The 13,199-nt window shown below is 41.6% G+C and overlaps 2 protein-coding genes across 12 annotated transcripts in view; one reads left to right on the forward strand and one right to left on the reverse strand.

The window, feature by feature from the left end:
• Positions 1–5,147, forward strand: part of PDK1 (pyruvate dehydrogenase kinase 1) — a 44,413-nt gene extending 39,266 nt beyond the window's left edge. The window contains exons 12-13 of one of the 2 annotated variants that reach the window (XR_006284950.1): positions 112–195; positions 2,238–5,147. The gene's annotated coding sequence lies outside the window, so the exon portion shown is untranslated. Of the gene's footprint in view, positions 1–111 lie in introns of both variants that reach the window. The other variant, XM_043525505.1, reaches the window with a different exon arrangement.
• The window catches only part of LOC102941946 (neurabin-1-like), a 93,622-nt gene that overhangs the window by 16,204 nt on the left and 64,219 nt on the right, over positions 1–13,199 (reverse strand). For 6 of the 10 annotated variants that reach the window (XR_006284948.1, XM_037912184.2, XM_043525498.1 and 3 more), the window contains one exon: positions 9,449–9,565. The exons of 3 other annotated variants lie outside the window; for them this stretch is intronic. Coding sequence is in view for 5 of the 7 variants with exons in the window: in XM_037912184.2 (XP_037768112.1) it covers positions 9,449–9,565 (117 nt within the window). In the remaining 2 variants the exon portion in view is untranslated. The remainder of the gene's footprint in view (positions 1–9,448; positions 9,566–13,199) is intronic. One more of the 10 variants, XR_006284949.1, reaches the window with a different exon arrangement.

The raw sequence follows: 13,199 nt of genomic DNA on the forward strand, positions 1-13,199 counted from the left end.
CAGTTGTAGAGTGAGCGAACAGCAAGAACCCTCAATTGCAGAAAGAAAAGTTGTTAAGGTGGCCAAATGAACCTTAAGAGAACTTACTGACATTTTCTTTAATCGCAACAGATAATCCAGAACAAGCAGAAGCTAGGTGGATTCAGGAACAACTTTCCAGAGCTCACATCAGTTACTAAATCCCCACTTTTGAAGGTACGCATTTCTGGTTGAATCTTTCCTATAATTTAGAAATATCTGCTGTAACTCTGCAGAACAGGCCAACTAATTCCTACAAAAGGAGGTAGAGAATTTTCAGATTGCGATGCAGCAGTCGACTGGTGTCCTGGGGGAGAAGCTGAGGAACAAGTGGAAGATTTATTGTTGGACAAAGACCTAGGTGAAACAGGCAAGGAAACTATGCCTATCTCGACCACATCCGGACTATTAGGACAACTCTGGCCTTGTCCTGTTAGATTTTGTTCACAATTCTGACATTAAAGCTGCCAGGGGAAATGCATAAAAGAGCTTCTTCGTCCTAAGGAGAAGGAAGGCACCTAACACCTCCACCCCTTAACAGAACAGATGACATTTCCTGTTCATAGCAGTGGTGAAGAGCTCCACCTCTGGGAATCCCCAATTCCCATTTGCAGTCCTGGGGGGGTGGAAACCTGCTGGGAGCATCGGCATTCCCATTTTGCCTGCCCAAGAGATACATTGCTGAAATTCTTAGGTGTTTTTTTTTTTTTTTTATGCACTAGTTTCATAACCTTATTGCTTTGGCACAGAGGGAAAGGGATCTCACTCCTCCATGCCGACTGATCTAAAACATGCAGGCCGCATGGTCTGTCATGAATCTGTCTGATGAGAGGCAAAAAACGGAGGCAGGCGTTTCTGACTGCTCTGAGCTCCAACAGGTTGATGTGGAAGATGGTTTATTGAGGTGACCCTCCGCCCTGTACATGAGAGCATCAAAGTGTTATCTCTAGCCTAACAGAGATAATCTGTTGCTAGAGTTACCCTTGGCATAAGCTGAAGGAAGGGAACTTCCTTCCCTACACTGCAGTGATCCTTCCACCAATCTAGGGAGTGCTTCACCTGTTGGAAGAACCGACACCCTTTTGTCCAGGCTATGTCCCTTTGGTGAGCCAACTGATCTGAGCCATCCTGGAAACAATGAAAGAGTAATCTCACATATTCTGTCACAAAGGTGCAAGCCACCACGTGACCTAGAAGTTGAAGACAGTTTCTGACTGAAGCCTGAGGGCTCCCTTGAATCGTTCAGACAAGGCTTGACAGTGTCATGAATCTATTCATGAGAAGGAAGGACTTGGATACCAAAGAATCCAGGGATGCCCTATAAATCGTATGTTCTGTACAGGAGTCAGATTTTCTCAAATTCAACTGAAGGCCCAAGTCCAAGATTAAAGAAAGTGCCCTCAGCATAGCAGCCAACACCTCTTGGTACAACTGACCCCGAACAACCAATCATCAAGGTATGCAATACTACAACTGCCTGATAACACAGACAGGTGGCCACTACCAACTGAACCTTTGAGAACACTCCCTTTGCTGAGGAGGAGTACCCAGTACTGAAAATGGACCTGACCTATGACAAAAATGCAGGAATTTTCTGTGGGATGGATGTTTCTCTGTGTGGAAGTATGAAGGCTGAAAACCAAACCCCTGAATTTAGAGACAGAATTATAGCAGTCAGAGTCACCATCTTGAACTTTTGAGACTTCATGAATTTGTGTAAGGAGTCTTAAATCCAAGATCGCTGTCCAACCTCCATTTTACTTTGACAAAAGCAAGTACATTGAGTAGAAGCCCCTTCCCTTGTGCTGATCAGGGTCTGACTATCACCCCCAAGATGAAAAAGGGAGTTTATCTCCTGTGAGAGGGGTCCCTGAAGAGAGATAGGGAAGGTGAAGGAGGAGGAGGAGGGAAGTAAAACGGATAATGTAGCTTGAGGATATTATTTCCAGTACCCATTTGTCCAAGGTGATTCACTCCCATGCTTGCCAGAAATGGAAAAGTTAGTCTCCAAATGGGCAGGGGGAGAGGCCGGCAAATAGTTGCAGCTGACACGCTAAAAGACGAAGTCTGCTGTGAACTTGCATCAAGTGGGTTAGTGGATCTTTCTCTGGAACCTATGCTCTTTCTTGGAAGTTCCATTAGTCTCTGAAACCCAGAGCTTTGCATCAGACAGGATCTTTGGGACGACTGCTGTCTACTGAATTTTCTTTTGTTTGCAGGAGTGTAGCTGCCCGATAAACATGAGGCCCTGGAAGCTGCAACAACTTGTCAGTATCCTCCATGAACAACTTCAGTCCATCGAACAGGAAATCCTTTAGCATATTCAGGACTTCTCTGGGGAAACCAGACAACTGTAGCCAAGATGCCCTGTACATCATCACTGCCGGGGAAATGGATAGGCTACAGTATCTGCATCATCCAGAGCTGCCTGGAAGGATGTCCTCGCCAGTAACTGTCCCTCATCAATGGTAGTTTGACATTATTCCCTTTGGTCTGGAGGAAGGTATTGAATGAAAACTGAATTTTGCATAATTTGTGAAGTTATATTTAGCCATCAGTTCCTGTAATTCATGATGCAGAATTTTATGGTTGTAGATTAATAAGATTTCCTTCCTAAAAAGTCCAGGCACTTCAGGGCTGTCATACGAGGGGGAGACGGCTTATACCATTCGTTCACTGGTGTCTACCAGAGAGTTGGGTGGAGGGTGGGAAAATAGAAACTCAGAGTACTTGGTGGGAACATAATACTTTATCGGCTCTCTCAAACACAGGTGTTACTGTGGCCAGGGTTTGCCAAATGGTTTTTGCAGGTTCCAGCAGAGCCTCATTGATAGGAAGGGCAACCCTGGATGGTGTTGCGGCGTGAACGATATCCAACAGCTTCTGTCGTGATTCTTTGATCTCCTTGAGAGGTATCTGTAGGGAGTCTTCCATATGTTTAAATGAGGTCTTGAAATCACTGACAATCACTGGCCAAAGGAGGAAGCGTCATTACCACCTCTTTGGGTGATGAGGATGAGATGGTAGTGTGAGGGGTTGCTTCTTCATATGCCCTTGCCTCCTAATCCTCAAACCTTTCCTCTTGTTGAGTGGTGTGATGGGAGAGGAGAAGCTTGAGTCTCCCCCATCATCCCAATGGGAGAGGGTTGAGGCGTTGGAGAACTGTTGACAATAAGATATCCAAGGGTCCCAATATGGCCATTGAGCACCATATCTGGTGGGACAGGCAACCAAGGTTGTTTACACCAAGAATGATGAGTTCCCTAGAAATCCTCTCTGTCTCTTTGAGAAAGAGGTTCCTATGTGGGTACACAGGAGAACCTTGGACAGAGATCAGCGATACTGAAAGGAGATCTCCATCTCTCTTCATCCTCTAATTGGGGAACTCCAACTGAAAAAGGAGGTGAATCAAAGAGGTATATGGGTCCATGACAGAGTGATTCTCGGTACTGATGGAGACTCTGGTTCCATAAGTCCTTTGGGTACTTAAAGTCTTGCAGTACTGAGCAGAATTGTGGTAACCATTGTTGTACCAAAGGCATGGTATGCCCATCCCTGCAGGATGGTACTGAGAGTTTCACATGCTTTGCAGAAGGCGCTGACGTAGATGGAAACTTAGTCATACATGGTACTGAAGAACCCAACGGGGTACTGGAAGAGGAGTTAAGTCCAGTGGTACTGGTCTTAGGTATTTGTTCTGGCCATTTCTGCTAAGCGGTACCGGGTTCTTCTCAGAGACATGCTTACCCTCAGAGGTATGTGATTTTCCCCCTTGTCTTTATCGGAGAAGATATTCACCTCTATAGTAATGACTCTCAAGGTTGAAGAAGCTGTTCACCTGCTCAGAGAATGCGGTCATTCTGAGGTACACTCCTTAATGGGAGACTTAAAGAACCTCTTTTGGGGACCTTTAGAAAAGGTCTCTGAAGCTTTCCCTTTTCTGGGGGAGTACTGCACCGAGCTTGAAGAGGTGCTAGATACCCCCAGAGACTGATGTACTGCGGGGAGGAGAGGGTGTTGTTCTGACCTGGGTCTGAAGTGGGACAAAATGACTGCTTTACCATTAACAGCCACAGCTGGATTTCCTGGTCTTTTAGAGGCCTGGATTTGAGGGCTAAACAGAAGTGCAATGTGCAGCTTCCCTAGGCAGCAAATGCACTTAGAGAGTCTGTTGTTGACAGAATGACCTCTAACCAAGGCAGTGTTTAAACCCCGGTGAACTGGGCATAACCCTTTCAGGGACAAGCTCCCTGGAGGAAACAAAACAAATCTGTTAAATAACCAGTTGAACTAACTACAAACTAACAAACTCACTAACTAAAAGTAAAATAAATTAAGCTAGACCAAAGTAAGCAAGTAACTGAGACACGCCCAATGCAGATACACTAAGTTCTGTCTCAGACTGAGGCAGCTGAGAAGGAACTGAGGGCGATTTGCCTGCAAGCCATCAGGTCTGGAGCATGAGGATCTTAACAGTGCATGAACAGGCTGAAGGAACACGGCTAATGAAAAATCTCCAAACAAAGGCTCGTAGGGCACATGCATACCTGGCCACTGACCAAAAGAAGAATCTAAATTAGTTTAAGATATTACCAAAATTCCAACACTCTCCCCAATTTGACATACTGTTGCTATGACAAACTCTGACCTCGGCATACAGTATACTGCCTTAGATTCTGCTCAGTTAAAGCAATTTAAAACATAGCTTCAAGTAAATATTTTTTCCCTTGCAAGTGTTGCATCACAAGAATTTTTTTTTTTTTTTTTAAACTAACTGGGCTCACAAACAACACAGAAGGGCCTCAGCTGATTGCTCCCCAACCAGTCACTAAATGCTAGCCCAGTTTTCCTCTATCTTTACTGCGGGAAATGGCTTAAAGCATGGCCGGACTTTTCTTTTTATGAAAACTGAAAAGCAGCAAAAAGAGAAAGTGTCAGGGTGAGCAAATGCCCTTTAAAAACAAACAAACAAACAAAAAAAACCCCCAGCTACAGGTATGTTAATTTTTAACATTTAAGGATCGCTAACTGACCCTCTCCTTTTCATAGGTTGAAGTGCTGTCCCTGGCTGTTTGTACATCAGCAGGAGTGAAGCCAGTCACGGGAGCTATTGCTGGGAAAGCAGCTCGTGCTTGCAGAAAAAGATGACTGCCGATTCAAAGAACAGGATCCAAGAGAGTTGTGGAGAGTGGAGATAAGGGAGAGCAACTTTTCTCACCCCAAAGTATCTGGGCAATATTGGGAGTGACTGAGGATAAGACCCTGCAGTGCCCAAAGAGTGTAAGGAGATGGTGAGACCAGCAACAGATCAAAAGGTTCCCAAGAGGGGAAGAGGGGAGCACCTACATGCTGGGTGGTAACTAGTTCACTAGCAAGCCACTTGGGAAGCTCAATATGCAGGAACTGGCTTCACTGCAACTAGCCTGCAGAACTCCCCAAAAGCACTCCTCTTCATTCAGTTCTCTATATTTTTGAGAGAGTATTCTTGTGTTCTACCCTACCCTCAACTGCAATAGAGGGAGGAGTCATAGGGTCAACTCCTTTCTCCAGCCAACTCACGCACCTTTAGGAGGTATTTCATCCCCAGACTGTTCCAGACTTTTAAAGGGCATGGAAGAGGTGTGTACTGGTGTTTCTCTCTTTTCCAGCAGCTTTTTGAAGTAGAAGTTTGTTCCTCTGAAGGCAGGGGATGCTCTTGCGGCTAGTTCCACCTCTGGTGATGATATATGAAACTACCCAAGCAAGGTGGGACTTCTGCCTGTGAAGGAGGTGCTAAGTCCAAGGCTCTAGATGTCCAAAATTAATCTTTAAGAATGACCAAGATTGGCCATTTACATAACCTGACCCTCACTTATACCAGAACTAATCATAATGAGTGGAAACAAACACTGCTTACTTTTTACCATGTAAAGTCATAATTCAGGAACAATTTTAATCTTTCTACTATGCATTTGCAGCTGCTGAGCAACACTTTTTATTTTTTTTTAAACAATTATTGTACAAGTCATAGCACAGTTTATGACAGGTGCCAGTTTAACAGCCTCAAACTGACTACCAATTTTTCTGAAGTTGGAGAGCTGCAAGTACAGGTAAAATACCTCTCTCATTGAAATAACTGTCTTCACGCACAAAAAAGTGGCACGCTCAGTATTTCGGAGTACAAATTTTCTTGGGATAGCACAAGGATATTTAAGATAATTGCTTAAAAAACTGCCGTTTAAAGATAACTTTCCCTTGTTGACATACAAAGCTCATACAAATATCAAGTGAACAAGTAACAATACTGGTACCATGAAACAGTACAAACTAGTACAATCATAGAATCATAGAATATCAGGGTTGGAAGGGACCCCAGAAGGTCATCTAGTCCAACCCCCTGCTCGAAGCAGGACCAAGTCCCAGTTAAATCATCCCAGCCAGGGCTTTGTCAAGCCTGACCTTAAAAACCTCTAAGGAAGGAGATTCTACCACCTCCCTAGGTAACGCATTCCAGTGTTTCACCACCCTCTTAGTGAAAAAGTTTTTCCTAATATCCAATCTAAACCTCCCCCATTGCAACTTGAGACCATTACTCCTCGTTCTGTCATCTGCTACCATTGAGAACAGTCTAGAGCCATCCTCTTTGGAACCCCCTTTCAGGTAGTTGAAAGCAGCTATCAAATCCCCCCTCATTCTTCTCTTCTGCAGACTAAACAATCCCAGCTCCCTCAGCCTCTCCTCATAAGTCATGTGCTCTAGACCCCTAATCATTTTTGTTGCCCTTCGCTGGACTCTCTCCAATTTATCCACATCCTTCTTGTAGTGTGGGGCCCAAAACTGGACACAGTACTCCAGATGAGGCCTCACCAGTGTCGAATAGAGGGGAATGATCACGTCCCTCGATCTGCTCGCTATGCCCCTACTTATACATCCCAAAATGCCATTGGCCTTCTTGGCAACAAGGGCACACTGCTGACTCATATCCAGCTTCTCGTCCACTGTCACCCCTAGGTCCTTTTCCGCAGAACTGCTGCCTAGCCATTCGGTCCCTAGTCTGTAGCGGTGCATTGGATTCTTCCATCCTAAGTGCAGGACCCTGCACTTATCCTTATTGAACCTCATCAGATTTCTTTTGGCCCAAACCTCCAATTTGTCTAGGTCCTTCTGTATCCTATCCCTCCCCTCCAGCGTATCTACCACTCCTCCCAGTTTAGTATCATCCGCAAATTTGCTGAGAGTGCAATCCACACCATCCTCCAGATCATTTATGAAGATATTGAACAAAACCGGCCCCAGGACCGACCCCTGGGGCACTCCACTTGACACCGGCTGCCAACTAGACATGGAGCCATTGATCACTACCCGTTGAGCCCGACAATCTAGCCAGCTTTCTACCCTCCTTATAGTGCATTCATCCAGCCCATACTTCCTTAACTTGCTGACAAGAATACTGTGGGAGACAGTGTCAAAAGCTTTGCTAAAGTCAAGAAACAATACATCCACTGCTTTCCCTTCATCCACAGAACCAGTAATCTCATCATAAAAGGCGATTAGATTAGTCAGGCATGACCTTCCCTTGGTGAATCCATGCTGACTGTTCCTGATCACTTTCCTCTCGTGTAAGTGCTTCAGGATTGATTCTTTGAGGACCTGCTCCATGATTTTTCCAGGGACTGAGGTGAGGCTGACTGGCCTGTAGTTCCCAGGATCCTCCTCCTTCTTCCCTTTTTTAAAGATTGGCACTACATTAGCCTTTTTCCAGTCATCCGGGACTTCCCCCGTTCGCCACGAGTTTTTAAAGATAATGGCCAAGGGCTCTGCAATCACAGCAGCCAATTCCTTCAGCACTCTCGGATGCAACTCGTCCGGCCCCATGGACTTGTGCACGTCCAGCTTTTCTAAATAGTCCCTAACCACCTCTATCTCCACAGAGGGCTGGCCACCACTTCCCCATTTTGTGATGCCCAGCGCAGCAGTCTGGGAGCTGACCTTGTTAGTGAAAACAGAGGCAAAAAAAGCATTGAGTACATTAGCTTTTTCCACACCCTCTGTCACTAGGTTGCCTCCCTCATTCAGTAAGGGGCCCACACTTTCCTTGGCTTTCTTCTTGTTGCCAACATACCTGAAGAAACCCTTCTTGTTACTCTTGACATCTCTTGCTAGCTACAGCTCCAGGTGCGATTTGGCCCTCCTGATATCTTTCCTACATGCCCGAGCAATATTTTTATACAACAATCTGTGTTCATACAGACAACTATTGCTGGAAGTCTAAAACTGAGAATTACTAAAAACTGCATTTGAAACTTAACGATCAAATACTCAAGAAAATATTGGGCTTCGTAACAATTTTAAACAAATCTGCATTACTTGACACTTTCAGCAGCATGAATTCCATCCACTAACCTCAAAAGAGCACAGTGCTTTCCAGTGGTATGTACTAAGATTCCCTTGGGTTTTGATTAGAAATATGACCATTCCCCGTAAAAAAAACCCATCAGAAATTATTCCAGTCCTGAAACTTGTGACCAATTAAGATATATTTTTAGACACCATGTAATTTTGTGCTAATGGACACAAACTTGTAGCATCATGCATAAAAGTCTATCTTTTTAGATAATAAATATCAGAATATATTTTAGCACTTTACCAAAATTTGGTTTAAGTTAATTATCTAATAGCATCAGATCATTCAGGACCTGCTGTTAAAAATTTTCTTCAAACATTATCACTATCAGTTTGGCAGGTTTGAAGGCACTATAACTCACATCTGAACGATGACTGAAGTATAGTTTTTGCAAGTGCTTCCGTTCTTTTACGGTTTGTTCTATAAAACATAATGACTAATTCCTTTAAACAGATATACTTTTTAAAAAGTATAAAAGACTAGATTAAGTCGAAGATTTCAGCTGAAGGCAAAGAAGGTTAGCGTTTTGTCAGAAAAAGAACTCTGACTTTTAAATAGATTAAATGCTTTTAATAGATAAAATATATCTAAATAGTTTGGTATCTTATACAAGAAAAATAAATTTAAACATACACTGATGTGAGGCAAATGCTGCAAATTTCATTCACTCACTCAAATTTTTGCTTTTACATATCTTTGAAATTCATAATTGTAATTTATTGTACAGTATTACTACCAATTAAAGCTATATTTGACTATAAATTGTGAAGCAAAGGCTAAAATTCCTCCTTAGGTTTAGGCCACAAAAGCGTATGCCCAAATAAATTTGTTAGTCTCTAAGGTGCCACAAGGACTCATTGTTTTTTCCCCCTTACAATCTGAGTCCTTAGTTAAGTAACTATTTCAGTATTAAAGATTATGATAAAAAAATATTAAGATACTGTGATAACTATCTAGTTTCATACAAAACAAAGCCTATTACATTAATAGACAGTCTGTAGTACGAATGGTAACATCAACAAGACATATACACACTTTGAAACTCACCTCATTTGAAGAGAAGGTTAAAGTGTGTGAACGCCCTGACAGATTTGGTTCTGTCACTAACCCTGACAGATCACAACTTGGCCTGCTATGGTATGAATCATCTATGACAATTCTACTCTGCAAACAAGTGAAAATAATGTTTTATTAACTGAACCCTTGGAACAGTAGATCACAAGGAGACATTCTAGTACCCTTGATACTTCGTAAAAAGAAATTAAACATGAGTTATCTATAAATTTTAGATCTACCATGTATGAAATATGTTCACTTCATCAGGAGTCTTGACTTGTTTTTGCTGAACTCCCAAATTAACAAATATTATAGCAGCATTGAAGCCATTTTGGAAGTAATGCCACTTTATGCAGCAAGTCAGTCATGTTAAAGTTAAATAGAGTTGAGCCAGGTCAGTACTTGGAAAGGATATTTCAAAGGCACATCCAGGTCATGCAGTAAGTGGTTAGAAATTCAGCTGGTGGAATTATTCCCTCTGAATTTGTATGGAACTAAAGACACAGCATGGTATTATTGGACACTGAATATACTGTCTTTTGAATGACACAATGCTAAAATCCCAACCACAACAGTAACCCCGTGGCCTTGGGGAAATATCTACTCTTGTAATTATTAAAACTTCAGGCGGAATTTAAGTATAATCTTGTCTTAAACTGTTGTGTGGTAATGCTACATACTTAAACAGTATCCTCATTTCATCCTGGAAGTGGCTGCATTTCCACAGTGGATAAAGTGATCAATGCATAGTTAGGTCTGTAAAGTACATTGGACTGCAAAGTACTACATAATTGTATAATATCAGCAGGAGGAACTTAAGAGGAGATATAGCTGCACTGTTCTGGTATTTTTTAAGAAATTAACTCCATTAAGACAAGATGCGTCAAGTCTTCTATTTATAAACCAGTTTTAGCCAAGATGGCTATACATAGTAGGAGCCCTATTTTTGTACTGAGCTGAGCTGAACACTACATTTTAGAATGCAAGTTAAATAATTTTTCAGGCATCTTCACAACAAATGCTTTGTTTGTCTTAATGTGGTAACATTTAAAGCAGCCACTCCACTGGATAATCTACATATAAGTTAATACATTCTTCTAATTATCTCCCAAATAGTAAATTGTGGTGAACATATTCTTAAGTACTTGCCATAAGCGACTACACCTACTATACTATTATTCAATATTTCTGACCATACATTGTTACTCAAGTAAATTTCAGGTTTAAAACAACATACATTTTTATGTTTAGCAAATGTTTGATCTTCATACTGTTAAACTTTTAACCTACTTAAATCTGTTACTACATTTAGTATGTGCTTAGTCAGGAAAGCATTTTCATTTATAGGCCTTGGCAAGGAGCTGAGAACTAGAGCGTTCTGGGTTCAAATTTAGCTGCAGCCACTAACCGACACCTTGGACAAGTCACCTGACCTCTTCTTTTGACTCAGTCACCATAGCTGTAAAGTTAAGATAAAACGAAAGGCCTCACAAAAAACAGATATTGTCACTGACAAACTTTTCAGAATAAGCCACAGGATAAACTCATTCTGAACAAAGAAGATCCTAAAAGAACAGGTTTTTAGGATCTGTAATTAAGCCCCTAGTTACAATCTTTTATGTTTATCTTGCTGAAATAGAATTCACTGAGGCATGTGATCAAATGAAGTTAATCTTACACTTTAAAAGTGCTTTTAATTACAAAAGCAAAGTAAGAGCTGCACATGCAGGACTAAATTTTGCTCCCAAATACATACCTGCTAGTATACTGGAGATGTGTGCGCTTGTGGAGGGCAGCAATGATCTCCATAGTATATTACTGTATATATTTAACAGCATCTCTTCTACTCTGATTACTGCAACCTCCACCACTTTGGTCTTGACACCCATTTCACCTTTCTCTGGTCAGTGCAAAATGCTTTTGTCAAGGACACAGGTCTGATACATTGCTTTGACCAAGACACTTTTTTTTTTTTTTTTTTAAATCTCACCACTGGTCCTCCTTTGTGTTATTTATCAAATTAAGACTCCTTTGTTTTCAAAGCCTCTCCTCTGTCAATTCTAATTGGTAGGGCTGTCATGCAATAACCATACACTTATAATTAATGTCTTATGCCACAGACTAAACTAAACTGATTTGTAAAGACATTTTTCTTAATTTCTTTTCTTTATGGTGTCATTGGACTAAGTTAAGGTTGTTTGGGTCCTTTACATATATATTTCCATACTTGACTTAATGGATTTTTTAAGTTTAACTTTAACTCTGAATATCCAGAGTTTATAATGCCTATTTTGGGAATAATTACTTCATCCTTGTGTTGTATTTTATCTGATATTACTGATATGTACTCTAACCTTAATTAACATAGTTCTCTCTCTCTCACTGGGATTCTCCTACCATTTTCTTTCTTTTGGGAGGGTGCGGAGGAGGATGTAGGGGGGAGGGTGGGATATATTTTAAATCTGTACATGCTTCTTAGTAGGGGTTGCTCTTAGTATCAACCCAGATCTCTGGTTTTACTAGTTACTTTAGATTTTAGGGTCTGTTGTAGCCTTCCAGATACATAAAATGTTATCTGTAATTCTACAATCTGATTACTCCTTTTACCAAGTCACAAAGCAATTCCAACCAGACTTTTTGGGAGTCTCTCTCCCTCTCTCTCCAAGACAGCAACATCATCCCCAGTAGCATCTTCCTTACCTTCCTAGTAAGATTAAATAGAGACCTAAGGAAGGGCCACATCTTAGACAAACTATTAATAGAGGGAGAGATAGGAGTGACAGCAGAATATCAGAAAGAAAACAGATCCAATAAGGTTTCCCTCTCTAATAGTTGTAGCTGCTTCTTGTCACTTAATTTATAGGCAACTTCCTGTTCAGGATTCATAAGTGAGGGTGCAGAATGCTATCCATAGTATCATCAATTAAGAATTAGTACAGTGGTGCACAGCATTGACGGAAGAGTCTTTGTAGTGCAACTTTCAGAGTTGCAGCCATGTTAGTCTGTATTCACAAAAAGAAAAGGAGTACTAGTGGCACCTTAGAGACTAACCAATTTATTTGAGCATAAGCTTTCGTGAGCTACAGCTCACTTCATCGGATGCATGAAGTGGAAAATACAGTGAGGAGATTTATATACACACAGACCATGAAAAAATACACATTGTAAGGAGGGTGATCACTTAAGATGAGCTATTAACAGCTCCCCAGCCTGAAGCAAATACTCACCAGCAATCACACAACAGAACCACTAACCCAGGAACCTATCCTTGCAACAAAGCTTGTTGCCAGCTGTGCCCACATATCTATTCAGGGGACACCATCATAGGGCCTAATCACATCAGCCACACTATCAGAGGCTCGTTCACCTGCACATCTACCAATGTGATATATGCCATCATGTGCCAGCAATGCCCCTCTGCCATGTACATTGGTCAAACTGGACAGTCTCTAGGTAAAAGAATAAATGGACACAAATCAGATGTCAAGAATTATAACATTCATAAACCAGTCGGAGAACACTTCAATCTCTCTGGTCACTCGATTTCTGATCTAAAAGTGACTATTCTTCAACAAAAAAACTTCAAAAACAGACTCCAATGAGAGACTGCTGAATTGGAATTAATTTGCAAATTGGATACAATTAACTTAGGCTTGAATAGAGACTGGGAGTAGTTGAGTCATTATACAAAGTAAAACGATTTCCCCTTGTTTATTCCTACCCCCTATTCCCCCCTCCCCCC

This window comes from Chelonia mydas, chromosome 11 (genome assembly GCF_015237465.2).
Source record: "Chelonia mydas isolate rCheMyd1 chromosome 11, rCheMyd1.pri.v2, whole genome shotgun sequence".
Lineage (NCBI taxonomy): Eukaryota > Metazoa > Chordata > Testudines > Cheloniidae > Chelonia > Chelonia mydas.